Raw genomic sequence first — 23,238 nt, forward strand, 5'->3', positions numbered from 1 at the left:
CTGTAAGTTATTTAGTAGGATGTTTTTGTTACAGTAAATGAGCTTCCAGAGATTATATGAACCACTTATAGTCAGAAAACAACCAAACATAATTGTACAACAACAATACTCCAAACAAATGTCAATGGAAGTATATATTTTGAATGGCAGGACCAAAACTTGAATTGATACTGAAAACGTATGTCTACAGTGAAGCTATTCATCAATCCTAAAAATGGTCGTATTTTCATGAAACTTCAGCAAATCAGTATCCAGATATTTCATTCCTATGTTTGCCTTTCTGATCTACAAATAATTGTTTGTTTAAAAAAAGGCTCATTCCATCTGCACCAGTAGCCTTAAAGTATTTCACCTCTGTAGCATCAAACTGAGCAATGGTTTAGTACACCCTTGCAAGTGTGGCATCATTATCACCCTTTGACCTGCCTCCAAAGCTCCCAGGAGTCTTAAGAAATGGTCTGGCAATTCTAGGTGCATTAAAAAAAACAACAACACAGAAACAGAGCATGGGAAGAAAAAGTGGCAAAGCCTCCCACAGCTATCTTTGTTCTGCTTTTTGAACTATGGGGGTGGTATGCAAGGGGAGGGGATTGTTTATAGGTAAGCCCACCAGCTCCTCAATAGATACCAGAAATAGAACTTAGGTTACAGATGGGTAGGAAAAAAATGCTAAAATTAATTAAGTAGCACTGATTTTGTATATGCACACACGTATACAACATGAGGTCCCAGCACATTTTTTCTCTTGAGGACTCATTAATGGGCAAAAGACAAACTCATCACCATGCTTCTGTGTATGCTTACTCTGTAAAGAAGAATTTAATGGCTGGTGTTTCATTTCTCTTTGCAATTTGTAAGTGAGGCTCCCTTGACTGAAAACTACAATTTATGTCAATTTTCCCCCAAATGGATACACAGGGAAAGGTTCATCTTGGAAATATATTGTGCCTGGGTTCTACCTTGAGCCTATGTGAGAAGGACTATCTATCTTCTATAAACAAAATTGGAAGGGAAGACTCCTTGGATAAGAGTCTTATCCACAGAGAATTTCATCCCAACTGAGTGCAGGGAAAGAAAAATCACAAATACAAGCGGGTTATAGTATTTTCTGCTGATAGAAGAGTGTTCTGTCAACACAAGTCTTTTTTACTCTCCTTAACCTATCACAGCTTGAAACAGGTATTAAAATGCTACTCCTGGGAACAGGGACCCACAGACTGCATCAAGGTCAAGGCATTTGTAGTGGAAAGAGAAAATCAGTAAAACTTTTCCTTCTACTAGCAGAATCTACTACTGAATGCAAACCAATGTGTTTGTCATTGAAACTAGTGGAAACAACCATCAATTTAAATTAAGTACAATGATAATGATTTATCTTCCAGTTGACTGGCTGTGCAGATAGTACAGAAGTGCTTTTCTGTGGAGGTTACTGCTGGTGCGAACTACAGATGTTTGAATGTAAGTGTGAGTTAGAACAGTTAAAATGTGTGCGGATAATTTTATGAAAGAATCACTATTCACCATAAACATAATAAAATTCAAGTTGACAGCTCACTCCCTACCTGATTGGTCCTCCCTGGGGGTATGCAGCCAATAGACAAGAGTGCATTCTGCCAATGAGTACCAATCAGTTCGAATTACATGCAGACAAATCACTCCCTGCCTGATTGGCCCTCCCTTGGGGTGTGCCACTAATAGGTAGAGAGCACTCTGCCAATGAGGGTCAATCAGCTCAAATTGCATACAGAAAACACATTCCCTACCTGATTGGACTCCTCTGGAAATATTCCAATAGGAGATGGCCCTCATCCAGGAATGGGTAGAACAGGAATCAGCCTCCGGGAATGACCCACTGCCAGCAAGTTGCCCTGGCCTCCCAGCAGCTTTAAATTCAGTGGACATGTGGGGGAGTGAACTGCTTCCTGGGGAAGCCTCTGCATGCATTCTGGAATGGAGGCCCAGAAATGGCCCCCTGGTAGCCCTCTGGGACACAGGAAAAGCCTCTACCTTGGGAGTGTTTTATCTTGAATAATTCATAGCCCCAATCATGATGGAACTCTTGGCCAGGAAAGACTAATAAGGGGTTAGTCCTCTGCTTCCCCTCCAAAACAGCCATTTTTCCCTGGAGAGCTGATATTTAATTTTGCCAGCCTTAACTATGTGAAAATAAAAAGAGATACAAGATTGGAACATACCAATACAATGACCCAGTGGTACTCATTCTGTAGCTTATAGAGTCATATTCACAGTTACTATCAATCAAAACAACCACAATTACTTCCAATCCTGGTATAAGGCCTATAGGGAGGGTAGATTACCAGTTCTTCTGGCAATCACTACTTCAGTGTCACAACCACTTGTTAACCATAAACCCAGTAGACAAGGACCTTGGCTACTTTTCTGCCCTACATTTCAGGAGCCATGTTAAGGAAGAGTGTTTGAAAGAGCCACAGGTGTTATGCCAAAGAGCCACATGTAACTCCCAAGTATAACAATCATAGTCAAGCATACTCATATACCATAATTACCAAATGCAACCTCAAGAATTTTAACAGAAAGTATGGGAAACAAATATATATATTAAATAAATAGCTAACAAAGTATTCCCAGCTAATGCTGGTTATCGTATATAGTGTTACTAGATGTAAAGCTAGCATGGGCACTGGTGGGCCCGGCAGGCTCACAGAGCTCCTTGTGGGCCCTTCCGCCATGCCGCCCCCACCGCCCCCTTTCCCCCCTCCCCCCCAAGGTCCCAGCTTTGGCGATGGGAAAAGAGCTCCTTTCCCGCCACCGAAGCCTCTTCCCCCAGCCATCTCACCCCCGAGTCCAGGACGGGCCAAGTGGCAGCGTGGCTCCTGATTGGCCACTTGGCCCTGGACTGACACTCGGACAGGACAATTGGGAACCACTTTGCGGCTCCCGATTGGCCCCTCCAAGTTTTTATCACAGACTTGCCCCACCCCTTTCTCCGCCCACAATGCACTTACTGTTTTATTTTTACTGCTCCGCAGGAGCGGTATACAGATAGGCTGCAATTTTATTGTTTATTTATTTATAATCCAATAGCATCTCAAAGACTAACAAAATTTATGGCAAGGTGTAAGCTTTTGAAAGATGTCACAAATTTAGTTAGTCTTTAAGGTGGTACTTGACTCTTGCTCTTTTCTACTGCTACAGACAAATATGGCTACCCATCTTGATCTATTTCTTTATGTTATTTATATTCTGCCTTTCTCACTATAACAAGATAGGTTACAGAGTATGTCAATGCAGCCAATAAAATGCGATAGCCAATAAGCAATGCAACAGAATGCAGATTGAAGAAATCTGGATCCAACCAGAAATCTGGAAAAAATGGTGACTGTGAAGTATTTCAGGAAGATCTTCACAAATTGCATTTATGGGCAACAATGTGGCAGATGAAGTTCAATGTTGGTCAATGCTGGAACAAAACATGCCAACTTCATGTATAAGCTAATGAGGCCTGAACCTGCTGAATATGAGAAGGAAAGAGAACTTGGCTTTCTCAATGAAAATGTCAAAAAAGTGTGCCACTGCAATGAAAAAGAGATTGTAAATTTAAAGTTAATATTATAATGTATAGATCTTGGAATCCCCCACTTGGCCCCACTTGGAATACTGAATGCAGTTCTGGTCATAGTATCTCAAAAAGAATATTAAAGAGCTGGGAAAAGGACAGAGGGGGGTAACCAAGGTGATTAAGAGCTGGAGTACCTTTCCTATGAAAACTAAAGAGAATGGAACGTCTCAGACAAGTGATGACTAATGTGGCATATTGTAGAGGTTCAAAAATTATGCACAGGGGACAGGCAGAGGACAGAGAACTGAAATTGTTGTGTTCTGAAATCTAGCAAAGTTTCAGTAAGAAAAGTATACTTGATATAAATAAATAAAATACATATATATTGCGATAGTTTGTAAATCTTCCATAACCTTAAGTAAGCACATATGGCCAGTTTTTAACTATAGAGCCAAACATTGTTCTCTTCTATGATGCCAACAAAAACATACCTAAAATATCATGTTTGATGGCTGGAATGAGTGCCTGTGTTTTCTACCTCAATGTTATATTAGTGCAAGTAGAAACAATGCTTCTCATAATCATTGTACGAACAACATTTATGCATGTTTCCTTCTGGATTTCCAGCTTGTGTATGTTTCATAATGAAAAATGCAATATACACAGTGTGTTCACAGTGTTAAATCATGCTCCCAGTGGGAACAGTTTGTATAACAAGATAAAAATATCGCATTATAATAACTAAATATGCATCAGACAAAAGCTTTCTTCAAATAATCATCAAACATGTGCAATGCCTGTTCAGTCTTAATTTTAATGTGATAGTCCCTCCTCCCCCACATGGACACACACACATTTTTAAACCCTGTATAACAGAGAAGGGTACTGTAGAGAATCCAGTAAGGTTTAGTTTGATTTGCTTAATCTAATATGCTATATTTTATTTCTTTTTTAAGAATATGGTAAGCAAAAGGTTTGTTTTGTTTTTGAAAAGTCCCATAGTGTTGGATATTAGCAAGTTTGCACAGTGATGAACTTTTAATATTCTATAGTTACTCTAAATGTATTTGCTGTTTAAGTAAATTATTGCAGTATTTTGATCAAAATTAATGTCTAGATTCAGAGTCCAGTAGCACCTTTAAGACCAACAAAGATTTAATCAAGGCGTGAGCTTTTGAGTGCAAGCACCCTTCGTCAGGCTATTATCTTCTTACATGACAGGAAATATATAGCAAAAATCAGTTCTGTTACATCTATGTCACGACCAGATACAGCCAATGATAATCCTTTGTCAAAACAGCCAATGAATCCCCTAGAATTCAGTGTACTTTACAAAGAGAAACCAAAGTGTTGCTGGTAGAGAGATCAAAGGCTATCACCTCTCCATATGTTGCTTGCTCCATGGAGCCTATCATTGGCCATTTGGGGGGGGGGGCAGACTTAAATTACCATATATGGTCATAAATGTTTAACAAATTTAAAATATATATATATATAACCCTTTCAGACCTGTAAAGAAACCACAGTGTTACGTGACACTCTGGTTGAGAAAGCCCAGGTTAGAGACTTTCTTTTTATAGAATGAAAGCTGGAAATTAAGAAAACTTGATACACTGTTTTAACAATATAATGACATTCAATTACTGATTTGGGAAAAAAAACCCTGAAAAAGCCATGATGTGGGGAGAAGAATGTCCTTAGGGACTGGGCCAGTGAAACTAAAAGGAAACTATTGCTTTAATACAAAGGCAACATATATTGCCTTTTTTATTTTCAATCCCTTTGTTAATAATCCTATTAATCCACAGTCTAGAGTTTGCCCTTTTCAGTGCTGGGAGTCCAAATATATTATGCCCACTGGCATTATCTGCATATCTGTTCACTTTCTCAAAAAACTCCCAAAAGTTGGTGAGGCAAGACTTCCCTTTGTAGAAGCTGCTTTGCATAAAAGAATACTGTGTCCAGGGACTCCTACATGCCACACTATTTCCATTATATTTTGCTTATATGGGACTGCCGGAAGAATTGGCATTTATATGGACCATTGAATTCTTAAAACTTTTTAGTCATTCTTCAGCAATATTCCTTACTGTGTGCTGAGCCCATTTGAGGTCTATTTCTGCCTTCAATTAATAGAATCCAACAAAGCTCCCATTGACTCAAACCAATACACAACTGAGCTGGTTGTTACATAAATTATTGCAGTGTGCACATCAGTAAACAATAATATAGCAATTAAACACCTTACTGCATCCATAACAGTTAGGGCTACAAATTATGAAAACTAGCACCCAGAGCTCATGAATCATACATCATATAAACCTCATGAAATGCTGCATAGTAAGGGAATTGCTCATGAAGACTGTCATGAAAATATAAATTGTTTCAGAATAGTCTCCCTAAGGTACATGTTTGATCATATAAAGTCCCTCTGAGGCAATACACAAGCATTTTAGTATGAACTGGAAGACAATTTCCCAGATTTGTTTGTCAACATGCTAGACATACAATATTAATTTGATTTCTGGGACTGCTAAAATGTCTAGTTAGCTTGAATCTGAACAGACTTCTATTAAGTTGTGTAAGTACTTCCAGCTATTATTATAGTGTACTGCTCTTATCCCCCACTCTACCTCACGCTGAAGTAAACAGGGTTTATATCCATAGATGATTTCAATGGTTAGGTTGTTAACGCATAAATTTATTTACTTCATACAACCTGGGGGTGTTGTCAGGCAGTATTCTGGGTTTGTAAAGTCAAACAGCCTCATATTTATGCATAAGATTTCCAAATATCTTTCCCTCAAAACAAACATTTCACCAGGTGTAGCTTTTATGTTTGGGAGCTACAGTGAATAGAAAAGCTACACCCAGACCTTTTATGCACAATGGTGGCTGCACCAAACCACTGCCAGTTTCTTGTGGTTGCCCCGCAGCTTCTTGTGTCCTGACAGGGGAAGATTTTTCCCAGAGCACATGGTCTGACTCAGAGTTGTAAATGCACATGCACAACTCCTGGATGGAAAGGTTTTGCTGTGCTTTGCCACTGCAGTGGGAGATAAAGGGTGGGGAGTTACTACCACAAGGGTGGGATTGCATGCTAACACAATCCCCCCTTCCTGTATGGTAAAAACATTCCCCTTTGGCTGTGCAGTGCCGCAAAGTCAAAAGGGGCATTTCTTGACCCTGCTGGGATACTGTATGCATGGGCCTGGCCCAGCCGGGCCGCCAGTGGCAGCCATGACAAAGAAATCAGCATTCCCTTGGTGTGGCGCATTGGATGCCCTAAAGTGGGCCAGAGCAGAGAGGGGTCGCACCAGCAGTGATGTCATGCATGAGCAGGAATTAGCCCTGCTGTCATGCAAGTGCCATCCTGGCCTTAATTGGTCCTAGTGGAATTTTAGCTTCTGAAAAAACTCTTGAAGGAACACCATCTTTTTCGATATTTCAAACTAGCAACTCTAGTTAAAGAAATACAGCTCAAATTAAGAACTTTTAGGCATCATTAATTTCAGTGGAAGAACTAAGTGTGTGCATAAAGCTCCCTCACAGAAACTGATTTGTCTTAAAAGTGCTTAGCTTTGTTAGCCATCTGTATTTGTGATAACAATGTGTTTAAAGCACTTTAAAAAATTCTTTTAATCTTCCTGCAGTTCTATTGTCATCTATTCAACTGTTTACCCTTGTAAATATTTTACAAGGAAACATTACCTAATAAGAACAGAACTGCTAACTGAGATTCTTGCAAAAATTAAACTTAAAAAAATAATTTACCTGCTGGTGGCTTTATGAAAGGTGGTGGAATTAATGGTACAATAATGGGTACATTCCCATGATCCTTTGACCCTGCTGGTGAGTCTGAGAGTCCATTTCCTGTTGTAAGCCCTGGATAACTTGTGTTTACATTGTATGATGAAATAACACTGTCTTCAGGTAATTTTGTTTTTGGCAAAGAATTTTCTGGAAAAGATGAGAAAAAATGATACAGTATATGAAAACCATTCATCATGTATTTGGGGCCAAGTCATATGACTCCTGAACTGTGGCTATGTTTTCTTTGACCAAAACTATTGTGCAGTCTACTAGGCACTTACCACAAACCCCAAGTGCCTTGTGGAGCCCTTACATATTCTCAATGTTATGAATATGCAATCTAGGTTACCTGCTGCAAGTAAGGCACATGCATCCTGACTATGCAAACCACAATTTCTGTTCCTAAAACCAAAGCTATACTATAAAAACTAAGATGTAACACTGAAATGTTAACATTGTTAACATTTACAAGAATTCTTCTCTTTTCTTTAGAAAAGCCTGAAATACAGATTGAATGCATCATCTTATAGTTAAATAATTATGGGAAAGGAAGTAAGTTGAGACATATCTGTTTCTATTTAACAAAGTTTCTTTGAGTTAAGTACACTATTTGCTGGCATATAAGACTACTTTTCCCCCCTGAAAAACATGCCTCCAAGTGGGGGGTCGTCCTATACACCGGGTGCACTTCAGTTGGGATAGACATAGCTGTCATAGTGGCCCACAGTACTGTATTTTGAGTGGAAATGTTAGGGGGTCGTCTTATACGCCCAGTCGTCTTATACACCGGCAAATACGGTAACTAAGCTGGCATCAGAAAGGGAGACACAAAAAGCATATACAGCATTTTTATAGATGTAGAATGATGCTGACATTTTCCTCAGAAACAAGGAGCCTGTTCCCTTTTAGAAGGCCTTGTTGAATTTAATTCATGATATTGCTATCACAACATTCCATATTATTATCCTTATATATTCCTCTACCACTGCCAGCCATTATGGCTGCCAGGGAAACAAAGAACACAATGACATCACATCATCAATTAGAAATTCTGGAGTGAGGAAGGAGAATAACTGTCAGAGCAGCTATTTTTAGAAGCCACCACACATTTACTATAACATCTATTTTGGCCAGAATGAAGTACTTGAAGTATAACCAGTATCAAAAACATTCTCTCACATGTTGTAGAGTGTTCTTTGCACCTGTTTTTAACCACTGTCAGAGACAGAGATTAGTTAAACCATGGCCTTAACATTTTACTACATTATACTGAACCACAATATACATATTTAATCTACACATTTTAAAATTACAGTTTTTTACATATGATCAAATATAACAATTAATAAAATTAATTAAAATTGACAACACAATAAACCCAGAAATCTTAAATATTAATATGTTATTTTTTATTCTCTACTTGCTTCTAATTGGGATTCTGCTTGTGATAGTTCATTAAAATTGCTTTCAACCCTCTCTTTTTATCTGTACTCTTAAAGTGCTCTCTTATTATTAGCATGAAAGTATTATTTTTGCTCAGTATATTCTGTAAAATGAAAGCTTCTGGCAAGCAGTGGTGTCCAGCTTATTCATTTGCAACATAAAACAGCATGTGCCATGTATTTTGACACTGAAAATCCTGTTCTGTTTAAATTATGTGCAAAGTATGTGTTGTTGCTAAAACTCTCAATTCATAGCTTCTACACAGATAGTGATCTCAATAAAATTAAATATCTTTTAAAATATTTTTCATCTTAACTTCCTAGCTATATGTTTTTCATGAAGAATCATAATACTGTATCTAACAGCCATCCTAACCAGAGATAAGATAACATCTTTCTTAATAAGTCCATTGAAGGAGGTATCTGTAAATGTCCAGCACTGAGCTCAAGATGTAAAACTGATTTTTTAGATGACTGTGTACAAACACATATTGTTTGTTCTGTTAATAAACAGCATGTTCAGTAACTGCATCTACTCCAGTGGTTCCTTATTGCTTGCTCAACAAATGCTACTATATGCAATACAGTGTAATTATTTTTTGGAAAAAATATGATGGCCTTACTTTTGACTGCTCCTTTTTAATCTTTGATGCTGTTCTATTTTACTATGATTTTAGTGAATTTTAAATTTCATTTTACAAAGCTGTTGTCTACTTTTATTGTTTATTTGATTGTATGTAAAAGTTCTGCTGTTTTTGACAATTGTTTTTGTTTTAGTAGCAATGCGAGTTTTAATCAAGAGACATAGGGCAACAAATATATATATATTAAATAAAATGTAACTACAAGTGGAAATTCGCAAGGATTTTTCGGGGGGAGCATCTCATTTCCTGCTCCCCACTTACTTAGTTCCAGTATCTATTTAGCAAAGCTATGGCACAGTTGTGCAGTGCAAGCCACTGGGCCAAGCCCACTTGCATGACAGGGAACCTTCAAGGGTTATTCTGGGTTTTTTAATCCCCAATCTTTTGCTTTAGATTTTGGATTTTTCTACAAACCTGGAATGCTTTTCAGGTAAGCAGATCTATCTTATCCATTCATAGTTCCAGACACCATATTTAAAGAGTCTTCAGACTTTACTGAGCATTATTAAAATATACAAAGGGGCTCCACAAGAAACTTGGAAGGAGGGTGTATTCTTCCACCCCCTTTGCTTCTTACTTTCTCCCCGCTTCTCTAACCACCTTTCCCCTCATTGTTATCTTTTTTCCTTCTGTCAGTCATCCCCACTTCTGGTTCCCCCAGTTCTCTGAAAATCACCCCATCTTCCTCCCACCATCTATCAGTCTACCCTCATCTCTCTGGATTCCCCATTACTTTTCCGTCCATGTCCTTTCCCCCTCTCTGTCAACCTGCCTCCTTTCTATTTTTCCCCATCTTTGTCCCACCTAACTCCCTCTACTCTACCTTTTGCATCCCAAACTTTCTCCACTAACCTCTCTATCTCCTTCTGTGTCAATCTACCCCCTCCCTACTTCTTCCCTGTTTTGTCAATATTGTCCCACCCTATTTTCTCACTCACTATCGTAATACCTGCAGCACCCGCTGCATTAGGAACTGCTCTGGGCCCAGAATAGCTCTCCTGTTACCGAGACAGGCCTAGCTCTATGCCCAGCTGTGTCACTGTCATCTGGGCGCTGTCCTAGGCCAAAATCAGCTCCCAGATCCCATAGGTGCAGATCCAGAAAATCTCCCCGATGCCGAAGGGGCTGGGCCTGGAGAGCCTACCAGATGCTTAAGGCACTGCTGCCATGACTGTGCCCAATATCTGCCACCAGCAGCTGGGAAGAAAAAGCTAAGTCCATTGCCTCTAGGTGTGCAGATAACACTTTTCAAATTCAGATTTTTTCTGCAAACCTAGGGGGTCCCCCTTGCTTGCAGAAGCACATTTTGGGTTAGTGTGTCCTAAGTCCATAGATTTGGATATCCACAGTTGGGGGCCACACTTGATAAATAGTTATATATATGATAACTAAACAGATACAGAATCCAGATTCTCATAGTCTCACTAGCCATGCTACTGCACAAAAGGAAAACAAATACAAATCATAAATGAAACAGGGAATAGTCAGTTGCTGAGAAAAATAAACACTGTAGTCTACCTGCTATTGTGAAGGAAAAAATTACCAACTGCAGGATGAAATATAGGAATAGGTCCAAGAGCAGAAGGGGGCTAAGAGAGTGGAACACAAAGAAATGGACAGGATAGTGTAGAAAAGGTAATGAAGTGAAAATGGCACCTAAAGGAAATGGAGGTAGAATGCGGAAATCAGAAGAAAAGAGGAAATGAGACAAAAAATGAAGGACCAGAAAAAAATGCACTGTGCTTAAGTTTGGGAGGAGATGTATACTATGACAATAAGAGAAAGGGAATGCTATACAGAAAGCTAACAGATGGGATGATTAAAGGAACGCTGGCCAAGAATTGCTGTAAAGCAAAAACTCTGAACCAATGTGTCAAGGATATATGAAGTTGAAGAAAAGAAAGTGATACTGGGACAAAACTATACATAGGGTAATTCTTCTTTGTGGATAAAATGTGATCCAACATAATAACTATAGTCAACAGAAAATTTGAATATATGAAAGTATGCGCATAATTGCCAGTTTGGTGTAGTGGTTAGGAGTGCGGACTTCTAATCTGGCATGCCAGGTTCGATTCTGCGCTCCCCCACATGCAGCAAGCTGGGTGACCTTGGGCTCGCCACGGCACTGATAAAGCTGTTCTGACCGAGCAGTGATATCAGGGCTCTCTCAGCCTCACCCACCTCACAGGGTGTCTGTTGTGGGGAGAGGAATGGGAAGGCAACTGTAAGCCGCTTGAGCCTCCTTCGGGTAGGGAAAAGCAGCATATAAGAACCAATTCTTCTTCTTCTGGTTGGTTGTTCAATACTGTACAGTGTTCTTTTGGATTCTGCCTACTGGAAGTCACTGTCATTGAAGCACAAGCATTCAGCTTTAAATTGGCGATGGAATAAACAACGAAACAAAAATCATATTGTAAGCCAATTCTGGCTGGTTGTTATTGTTAATCTTGCTTTGCATAAACAAAGGGACATTAAATGCCATTACCTTTGAGAACAGAAATGTGCTGTCGGCTCTCCCCATCTGCAGGGTAGTTCCTGAATTCAATATCTTCTCCATCTTTTAATTCAACCTTATCATAGCCATACCAGCCAAGGAGCTCATTCATGGTGTTTTCTGCAAAATTCTGAAAGAGAAGATTTATGCAATCAATAATCATTTGGACCTAAGAGATGAATGCTTAAATTGAAATCTATTTGCAGTATACCGTAAAATCCCAGGTTTGTCCCACCTCCTCTACATTAATGTTCATCTATCAAGCCACGTACATAGAATGTAATGCATTTAAATCTTTGAATGACACATGTAATTATGACAGACCTTTGCAAACTTGCAAATTAAAGAAAAATATGAACAGAAAGTGAGCTATTTATCATCTTTTGCACATGGATTGAGAGCCAGTGATATTTTTAGCACATATTTTCCCACAAAACTTTATATCCTATGCTACCATAAAATATTTAAAGTAATCAGGAAAGCAATAGAAAAACAAAGACATTTCTCAGGCACTAGTCAGTCAATTTAACTATTATACAGCTATTCACATCTGTACAGACTATTGTACAAATACCAAAGACAGATATAACCTGGAGTACTGTGTGCAGTTCTGGAGGCCTTACTTCAAAAAGGATGAAGACAAAATTGAGAGGATGCAGAGAAAAGCGATGAAGATGATCCAGGACCTGGGAACCAAGCCCTATGAGGAAAAGCTGAGGGATGTGGGAATATTCAGCCTGAAGAAAAGGAGTCTGAAAGGGGATATTTGCTCTCTTAAACTATTTGAAAGGTTGTCACTTGGAAGAGGGCAGGGAGTCGTTCCTGTTGGCAGCAGCCCCTCAATAATGGGTTTAAAATATGTGTAGAACGGTACTGGCTAGGTATCGGGGGGGAGGGGATTTTCAGTCAGAGACATTCAGTAGTGGAATAGGCTCCCTAGGGATACAGTGAGCTTCCCCTCACTGGAGATCTTTAAGCAGCGGCTGGACAGATACTCATCCTGGGTGTTTTGGCCACCGCCTACAATGAACAGGGGTTGGAGGAGATGGCTGTATCGACCCTTACAACTCAAGGTTTCTATAATATTCCAGGATAAATAAAATAATTACACATATTTGTAGAAATCTAGCATTATAAAAACTGCTTTTGATATTTTACATATTCACATATTGTACTTATTGATAACTTTTAGCAATTTCTATACTAGCCAGTAGCCAAAGTGGGGGTCACCATACCCTCTGGACTACAGATGTCAAGAATGCTGAATCAGCTTGTCTTTTGCTTTTTAAAAGCCTTTATTTTAGAAGGACACCAAGAAAAGGATAGTATATTTTATTCCTAAAACTAATTTTTTTTTTAGTTCTCATTGCTATTAGTGGGAACACTTCCACACTGTTGTTGCTGATGTTGTTGTTGTTGTTATTGGATTTGTTACCTGCCATTATCAGCGAACCATCTCGCGGCAGATTGCAAGTTAGAACCCCCACATAAAAGAATCGTTTTATTTATTTATTTATTATTATATTTATTATATTTATATACCTCCCTCCCCGAGGGCTCAGGGCGGTTTACAGAAAACAGGGAGGATACAATTAACACATATTACCCCATTATATAACACAAACCCAACTGCAACTAATGCCCTCTCATTGTGCCATGGGGATAGCAATGGATCCTGGATCCTTTGCTACTTGTGGTAACCATCCTGAAATGGGACCCATATGAACACAGAGTAGACATAGTTCTTCCCACATAGGAGCTTGGCTAAGAATTAGGGCTAGAAGGATATGGACAGGATATAGTCAGGCAATGAGGCATCGAGCCAGAAGCTCATGATCTACTAAGTCAAATATGGCCATGAGGCCTAATAACATGAGGAGTGCCAACCCACCTTGGTCTAGCTGCCTTTAGAGATTATCTGTTAGTGCGACCAGTGCCATTTTCACTCCATGACCAGGTCAAAAGCTGGAATGAAACGGGTCTAGAACTGAAGCTTCATCAAGATATGTTTTTTATTGGTCTGCAGCTGCCTGCTCAACCACCTTCCCCAGATATGTTAAATGCAAGGCAGGCTGGTAGCTGCCAGATCCAATGATGGTTTCTTCAATAGAGGACAAACTACTGGTTCCTTTAACCTCCTCAGGAACATCTCTGAAGACAGGGACAGATTTATTATGTCTCTAAGGGGACCTCCCAATCCTCTTGTTGCCTGTTTTTAAGAACCACAAGGGGCAGAGGTCTTAGGGGGCAGGTGGTCAACCTCATCAAAGTTAGCAACCTATCCAGTTTGGGTAAAACTCCCTGAAGCTAACAAGACTCTTTCTATGGGGTCTCCAGTTCCCTTGCTGTATTGAAAGTTGGTGGAAGGTTGTAATGAAGATACAAGATTTTATCCGCAAAAGCATGTTTATTTTTTAATATCCTTCTCCCACCACTATATCTCCCACATATTCCAATGACTGGGATCTTCAGGCGCTACCTAGGCCTCCCATTCCAGTCCCTTTCTGTCCATTATCAATTTTCCCATGCCTAATTTTTCCATCTTGCCACCCACTCCAGTTTGACAACCACCCAGCAATCCATCTAAATAAAATCTAGATTTAAACTTCATAAAACCTACAGAATCCTACCCTTGCCTTAACCAACCCCATGTCTGATCAGTATGTTCAAGGAGTACTACTCCAATCTTCACTTCTAATCTTCACTGGGTCTTCACTCTCTGCATACAAGGACATCAGTGATGGTGGGGAACAATGATGTTCTAATTTCTTGCTGGGAGATGAACAGCTTTAACCACTATACACCCCTGGCTGCAGTTGAACAGTAGCAATTAGGTTGGCCTGGGAGAATCAGGCAGTCAGGTGGTATCAGATTATCCAGTGGCTGCTGCCAGATCTGGCCAAGACAGTCCTGGAAAGAGTCCTGCACCTCCTTTTAACTCCTCTCCCTGATTTTTACTCACAAAAACCAACGCTATGGTTGCCTAGTAACTGCCACTGAGAGCTTCCATTTTTTAAAGCTACAGGTGTTCCTATGAACAATTGGGAGGGATTAAAACACTCCCTTTAATCTTTTTTAGGTTTCAGATTTTTCTGAAGAACCTGGTTTTTTCCAGGGTTGTAGAAAGATCGGTATTGTCTATTCATAGCTTCAGTCACTGGATTTAAGTACAATTTGGCTGAATTTGCTATTAGAGTATATGATGAGGAGAATATAAAATCATACTATGTAAAATGCTGTCTAGCTGACAATGTGCTGTGCTTCTGACTGGCCCTTCCTGGAGGACATCCCCCCCCCCAATAGGGAGACAGCAGTTCTTGACTTAGAGCCAGTCAGAGGCTCTTCCCCGGCCCCTGCTCATCCTTCCGTTATGCTTCTTCCTTGTACTTGGCATGAGGAGGAAGAGCAGCCAAGAGGTAAGCCTGGGAACTGGGGACAGCCATCCAACCACACTCCACCATGACTGTCCCATGCTCCTCACCTTCCTGGACATGGGAAGAGATTGGGGGCTGGGAAGGCTGTCCACACTCTGTGGCAGCTGTGCCACCCACCTGAGCCTTCTGGCTGCAGGGAATGCTCCAGGGGCATCCAGCCCATCCTTGTTTTGCAGGAGCAAGGGCACAAGGATGGAGAGTTGCAGAGCTCCTGCAAACCGCAGTGGCCCATCTGGCAAGCTCAACCACCCTGCTCTGCAGGGGCCCTACCGCTTTCCTGCCTGCCTGTCCTTTTGCTACTAGTAATTCAATAAAAGATAACACATAAAATATGCAGCACCAAAACCAGAGAAGAAAGCCATGAACAGTTATTGAGGGTATGTCAAATGAAACAAAGAATTATTCATCTGCTTGCGAAGAGGGAGACAGACAAACTGCTGCAGGGAATCCCTAAGTTTTCATCCCGAGAAGGTCTTTTCTCAGGTTGCCACCATCTAGCCTCTGCTGGCAGGGGACCTAAAAGCAGGGCCTCCAAAGATGACCAAATTTCATAGGTGTTGTAAGCGAGAAGGCACTCCTTAAGACTAGCACCTTGAATTGAGTCTAGGAGCAAATTGGGAACAATCTCTGAAGACTCTGGGTATGATTGTTCATGCTGAGGACACCTTGTTAGGAGCAGCTCAGGTCTTATTTTAAATGGTCTCTTTCTTTAGGAAGACAATGCATAGCACTAGGAGGTGAAGACACAACCTCAGAGAAGACACAGAACTCAGAGAAAGGAAAAAATTAAAACGGCAGTTCCAAGACAGCATGAAGTAAATCTTCCACCAACACAAGCAGCAATGTAACTCAAAAGATTTGACAGAAAAATTAACTGTATATTTAAGGTTCAGGAGCTGTTAAAACCTAGAGTGAATAAAATATTACTCTGCTGCTCTTGACAGTAACAGACTCAAAATAATTTGAAATTTGTTCTATATATAAATGTATATCCATTACTATCTGAAACTGGTCCTGGGGGATACTTTGTTGATCTCAAGGCACCTCATGGCATTCTCCATGCTATATAACAGATACATGAAAATGCTGGTAACAATTATTTGGGAATTTGAATTACATTAACATATAAGCCACCAAGCATTTCTCCTGTTTACAGAATCAGGTGGGTCAGGGAACAGCCTAAAGAATCATCTGCAAGCAGTAATGGACTGAATGAAGGCTAATAGACCCAGAGAAGTCTGATGTGATGTTGGTCAGTCAGTGATGTAGCCAAGGATACTTTAAACCAGTAGTTCCCAACCTTTTTATCACTGGGGACCGGTCAACGCTTCACAATTTTATTGAGGCCCAGGGGGGTAGTCTTTTGCTGAGGGACGTTGCCGCCGCCTGAGCTCCTGCTCCACTTGCTTTCCCACCAGCGCTCCTGACTTCCCGCCACCCGTTAGGGGGTGCTGCCAGCAGCATTTGCGCAGTGCCACGCTGAGGGGGAGCCCCAGCCATGGCGGCTGCTGGAGAGCAACAAAGGTGGGCCGACGGCAGAGTGGCAGGGCAGCCCCCAGGGCAGCAGCCGGGAAGGAGGATGAGGAAGAGCCGCGGCCCGGTACCGACTAATCCATGGACCGGTACTGTTCCTCGGACCAGGGGTTTAAACCCTTATCTACAATTGAAAGACTCCTTTGTGGCTTATACAACCTTTTATCAACTTGAGTGTGCCAGTTACGGCCTTTCCTTGAGAAACAGAATTTGTCTATGACCAGCAATAGTCTGATCTATCCAGGCTAGATTGCTGCAGTGTACTTCCCACAGTGCTGCCTTTTTAAGCAGCCTGGAAAATTTAGTTGGAACAAACTGCATCAGCTAGGTCAGGGGTAGTCAACCTGTGGTCCTCCAGATGTCCATGAACGACAACTCCCATGAGCCCCTGCCAGCAAATGCTGGCAGGGGATCATGGGAATTGTAGTCCATGGATATCTGGAGGACCACAGGTTGACTACCCCTGAGCTAGGTTACTGGCTCACATGCACAGAACATACCACACCTATTTTTTTTTAACTACATTGGCTGACATTCCATTTTTGGGTACAAGTCGTAACTTTAAAATCTTAAATTGCCCAGAACTGAAGAATCTCCTACTCCTGTTATCAACCTGCCTGTCAGACAAAATTAACAACTAAGGCTCTGCTCTGTATGTCCTCTCCTTCTAAAGTGATAACTAGAGTCAGGATTTTTCATAGGTAGTGTCTTGGCTGTGAAATGCCCTCTCCACAGATGTTTACCTTGTAACTAGTTTGCTGTCATTTAGGACAGATTAAAATGCTTTGTCTTATTTCCCAGGACCTTTTCTTAATTTAAGGAGGCTAGACCAAAAAGTGATATTCTGCCAGCAGAAAATCATTTCCATAGGAGGAAGAGCAAGGGCCATTCCGCACAACCGCCAATGTAGCTAAATGTAAAGCACTACAATTAATCGTGACAACGCACACAGTTGTTTCTAGCGGGAAAAAGGCTCTCCCACTAGTGCTGTTTTTGTTACCCACAAGTTTCCGGTCTCGCTGGAATCACAACAAAGGAGGTGATATTTTTTTGCGCTTCTTCCTGCCCCTGGCCATCAATCAAACAGAACAGCCAATGAACTGTTGTGTTTGTGCTCCCAGAAAGCCCCTTTCCCTTTAAAATCTATTTTAAAAAACCCCACAAACATCAGTAGCAACAAATATTTGTTCATTCGATGTTTCAGAAACACCTTTTCACTGGCATAAGAGCTAGCAATTAATTGTTTACACCAGGGGTAGTCAAACTGCGGCCCTCCAGATGTCCATGGACTACAATTCCCAGGAGCCCCTGCCAGCAAACGCTGGCAGGGGCTCCTGGGAATTGTAGTCCATGGACATCTGGAGGGCCGCAGTTTGACTACCCCTGGTTTACACGCTCTTCAAGTAAAAAAAATAATTCCCCCTTCCTGTTGGGTGCAATTTCTGGTCGAAAATAACAGGCAGTATCGAACAGGGGGTTGTATTGTGCTCAGAAAGTTTAAAGACAATTGCAGAAGGGAGCTTTATTTTACTGTTAAGCACTTCTGTGGAGGGACTTCAGCTGAAGAAGCCTCGCTTATTCATTGCTTTCACCAGTTTAAGGGGGGAAATGGCGATCGCTTATGCAGAAGCTCGGGGGCAAGAGCTAGGGAGGGACGTTCTTTCTACCACTATATTGAGAACGCTCGTGTCTTTTTAGGATGTGTTGCAGGTTGTTCTCAGGAGTGAAGCATTTTTTTAAAGGGGGAATCCACTTTTTACAATTCCTCGAAAAGCGCTACATCGAAGAACTTGTTGCAGGAGTGTTGCAGATTGTGTACGACATCATGCATAATGTTAAAGAAATTGCATTACACAACAGTTAGACTTCAGCAACAATAGCACTGTGCGGAATGTCCCCAATGTTTACCACAGCATACCCCCACTTTGCCCCATACCATTCCTGAGAGTTCCTTAATCTCCAGGCAGGCAGGCAGGCAGTGGACTACAACAAGACATGGGAGATTTCTCACTCTACAAGCTTCAATCCATGGTCTATACTTGTATCAAATCTACAATGTTTGGATGGGTCACCTAAACTGTTATTCTTTCTGAATGCATCCAAAGATTACTCTTCCAAGTTTGCTGAAGTAGTCTTATTACTAGATTACCTTCAAAGCCCCTTCCTAAAAACGGGCCTTGAAAGGGTCCCCTCCCCTGGCCAGGCAATTTAAGGTGGCTTTGGGCGGCAGCTCACAGCCAGATCAAATGGGGCGGGCGGGGGCTGGGCAGCATGTTAGCAGCCCCGGGACAGAGCTCCTTAGCAGGCAGTCAGCAGGCCGGGAGGCCCTCATCAGCAGGCCCTACTCAGCACGCCAAGAGGCCCTCATTAGGAGGCCCTGCTTAGCAGGCCAAGAGGCTCTTGTTAGCAAGACCTCCACCACAACCCTTTGCCCAGGGCTCTCTCCTCTTACCTGCTGCTGACTCCAGGTACTGAGGTGTCTGAGAGAAAAAGGCTAGAGTCCAGGGACAGAGGGTGGGAGCTGCAGGAGCAGGGCCAAAATACTATTATTTTCTGTGTTTTATGCATTTTAGTGAATTTCAGTGTATCTTGATCTTTCTTGTAAGCCGTGTCAGGCATTTATATAGATAAATGGCAAATAAATACTATAGATACCATATATAAGCATAGTAAGCATAAAGTGCTGCATAGCCACATGGATAACCTGTTACGCATTCCTCTAATTTTCACAATCTCTTTCAACCCCCAGAAGGATCATTCTGGGGGGGGGGGGTCAGGATCCATATGAAGGAAAGGCTGTAAGGCTGAAAGAAGAGGAACAAGGGGATGAATTGACTCTTCTTCTGTGGAATAAAAGAGGAAGGAGGAGCTATTAACTCCCCCCCCCTTTATTCCAACCCCTCTAACCTTTTCAGCTGTTCCTCTATGCAGAGAGGGAAGGGAACGAGCAGCAGGTAAAGGGGGAAAGTGAACAGGATACAGAACAAACAGGAAAAAGGCTCAAGCATGTGGATGAGGACGGTTATTGAGGCATGTAGAGTCAGAGAAAAGGCCAGAATCCCCTTCATTTTGAGGGGAAGTTTGCCTGCAAACACCTTTCTCTAAGATCGCCTTCACATTGCTCTAAAATCACCTTTCCTGACTGAAATGTACAAATGGATGTCAGCTGCATCCAAACTGACCAAATGCACAATCTGGTCCCAAGCAGAAAATGGAAACTGTAGGTGGCAGCCTGTTGCCATGCTTCAAGGAGCTAGCTGGACTCATGAATGTGATCACTCTCAGCCCACAGGGAGCTAATAACTGCTAATGCCTCCCCCACCCCTCTGCAAAATAGCAAAGTATATCTGCAGGACAATAAAACTCCTAATGGTGTTCTTGAACACTAAAAGATTTTTCCTTCCCTTCTCCAGGAAGAATTTGTTTAGGGAAATTATTAATAGGCTTGCTACATCTAGTCAGCATCCTATCCAACTATCTAGGAGGTCATCATAAAATCTCTTATGCTTTTAGTGTCAACACAGGTAATACAATCATACCTTTGTCTCTCTTTTCCTGGGAAATTTATTAAGGATCCACCCTGGGCAATCACAGGCATTGTTCCTAGTTTGGAAAATCTCCAGAGTTCCACCCAGTTTTTTGTTTCAACTCAGACAACACCATCATATGCCCTCTATTTATTTTTCAATACATACATTGTCACTGAAAGTGCATTGTTTTAGGTGCTTCAACACCCAGCCTTAGCCTCCAGATACAAATCTGATTATTTAAGACACATGACAGACCCTCTGTGTGTATATTCCTTGAATATCCTGCATACACTACATGCTCGTGTAGGCTTTATGCCAGTGGTTCCCGAACTTTTTCATGCTGCTGCCCTCTGGGCTCTCAAGCCACATCCCTAGTGCACCCTGTCTGGGCCTCCTCTGTGTTGTCCTGGACTTCTGTTGGAGGCCCCAAGAGGCCCCAACCATAGAGCGGCCCAAGCTTTTCTGACTCACCTAGTTGGCACTGAAGCACCCATGCTAGGCCATGTCAATGCACTGACCCGGATGAGCAGCCACCCCCCACAGAGCCACTGCTGCAGGAGATTGTCAGAATCCATGCCACCATGGCATCATGCCCCTGCCTCAGCCAATGCCAGTCTCTATAGCCTGAGGGAGGAGTCCATGGGGAAAGAGTTATGGTGCTCAGGCCACATGTGAAGCTCCAGGAGCATGGAGGAGCCAAGGAGGCAGCAGTTGGTCCTATAGCCAATCAGGACTCCAGAGAAATGGCTGGCATGCTGGCCCCGACATCCTGAACATCCAGGCTGGGCTGGTTGGGCAAGATTGTGTCAGCAGGCCAGCTGGACAAAAAGGCCAAACAGCTGGGTGTTGAGGGAAGAGAGAGGGTGGGGCATGGAGGAGTGGCTTTGAAACCTCGAGGGGAGGGGAAAGGCGTAGAAGCAGGTATAGAGCAGGGGATAAAACAAAAGCAAGAGAGACAGTCAGAGTCAGATGCAAGGAAGGCAGGCGACCTGAGGAGGGAGTGGAGATGAGTGAGGAAGGAATAGGAAGCGTGAAGGAGAGGAGTCAGAATGGAGGACAGAACAAGAAGCAAAGTGTCAAAAGTATGAAGGTGGGAAGGCAAAAAAGGCACTGGAGACCTTCAGAGAGCCTGAGGAGGGTACGGCTCACCCAGCAGTGGGGATAGGAACCCCAGGAGGCTTCACAACCCCCTCCACACACACACACAACCACAAATGACAGAGGAAGATGAAACAGCCCTTCCCCCCATGTAAATGTAACTGGGGGAAACTAACACAACACAACTAACCAGCGGGATCTAGGAAATTGTAGGATGTGTGTTGTCTGGGGAAGGAATGGAGGTTGCTGTTTTGAATTCACCCATCCAGGAAGAAGAAGAAGAAGAAGAAGAAGAAGAGTTGGTTCTTATATGCCGCTTTTCCCTACCCGAAGGACGCTCAAAGCGGCTTACAGTCGCCTTCCCATTCCTCTCCCCACAACAGACACCCTGTGGGGTGGGTGAGGCTGAGAGAGCGCTGATATCACTGCCCGGTCAGAACAGTTTTATCAGTGCCGTGGCGAGCCCAAGGTCACCCAGCTGGTTGCATGTGGGGGAGTGTGGAATCGAACCTGGCATGCCAGATTAGAAGTCCGCACTCCTAACCACTACACCAAACAAGGCCTAGAATCCCCACCCCTCATCTATCACATCCAATTATTAGACCCCAACAGTAATGCAGGGCAGGCTGTTTTGTCTCCTCTTGATGACTGCAGAAATTAAAAACTCTGGTGTAAGGGCAGGTTTGAAATAAGCTCTTCTTGGAACCAAATAGGTGGCAGGCAGAAAAACATAGGAAGCAATAAGCATTCCCTAGGCACACAGCGCAACATGGCTTTTTCCTCCTTGGTGAGCATAGCCACAGCAGAAAGACTCAGACTGTTGCTCTGAAATTCCTCACCACCATCCTACTGCCCTAAAATTCCTCTGCCCCCAGAGGGGTGGTACCACACATTTTGGGAATTCATACTCTATACTCTCTTCCAGAAATGCTGGCCGTTTCTCCTGCAGACTTCTTCACATTGTCAAGTTAGCCATACTTTTTCTCTCTCCCATACTTACTCTATCACATCCTCTCAACCCTGTTTTTCTTGTGTGTGTGTTCAGTTTAATTTTGTGTGCAAGTTTGCTATTTCTCTTTAAATTGTTCTAGTAAAAATCACATTTGTTCTCAATCTGATTTGGTTCACTGAAAGTTTCTATGAGAATAACTCTGGTATACACAAGGGGAGATCCCATTGTTACACCTCTCACTTAGCTAAATTCCCCAACTCAAACTGATTTGGATAACAAAGGGCCTAGTGGAAAGATAAATGAAATTTTCCTGACCTTGTGAATCTTCACAATGACTCTTACCTGTGTCTCAATGGATGTGAGTCCATACACAGTTGTTCCATAATGTTAGTGGGGTGTCAAAAGAAGAAACTTTTAAGATAGCGATGAAATTGTTTGTGGAGTGCTGTAGCTTTTATACAATAGTACTATGAATGGTATGTATTCAGAATTAAAACTCAAAATGAGGGAGAAGCAGAAACAAGTTTGCTACCCATATGAAAATAAATTTGTTTATCCTGCTAATTGGGATCATTAACAGATTTCATTAAAAGCCAGGTGTACCCATATGGATGGGAAAATCTAGGTCCTCCTAATCATACCCTCATTGGTGCCATTTTCCCTCCCCAGCACTTTCCAGCAGCCATTTCCCCCAACCACTAGAGAGGAAGAAGAGTTGGTTTTTATACCCCACTTTTCACTGCCCAAAGCAGCT

General features: G+C 42.0%; 1 protein-coding gene across 4 annotated transcripts in view; it reads right to left on the reverse strand.

Moving 5' to 3' along the window:
• Window positions 1-23,238, reverse strand: part of SOBP (sine oculis binding protein homolog) — a 191,462-nt gene that overhangs the window by 153,431 nt on the left and 14,793 nt on the right. For 2 of the 4 annotated variants that reach the window (XM_077302746.1, XM_077302737.1), the window contains exons 2-3: window positions 11,929-12,067; window positions 7,316-7,501 (exon numbers count right to left, since the gene is read on the reverse strand). In XM_077302746.1, coding sequence (XP_077158861.1) covers window positions 7,316-7,501; window positions 11,929-12,067 — 325 coding nt within the window. The remainder of the gene's footprint in view (window positions 1-7,315; window positions 7,502-11,928; window positions 12,068-23,238) is intronic. The other 2 variants (XM_077302766.1, XM_077302756.1) reach the window with 1 other exon arrangement.

This window comes from Paroedura picta, chromosome 1 (assembly GCF_049243985.1).
Source record: "Paroedura picta isolate Pp20150507F chromosome 1, Ppicta_v3.0, whole genome shotgun sequence".
Taxonomy (NCBI): Eukaryota; Metazoa; Chordata; class Lepidosauria; order Squamata; family Gekkonidae; genus Paroedura; species Paroedura picta.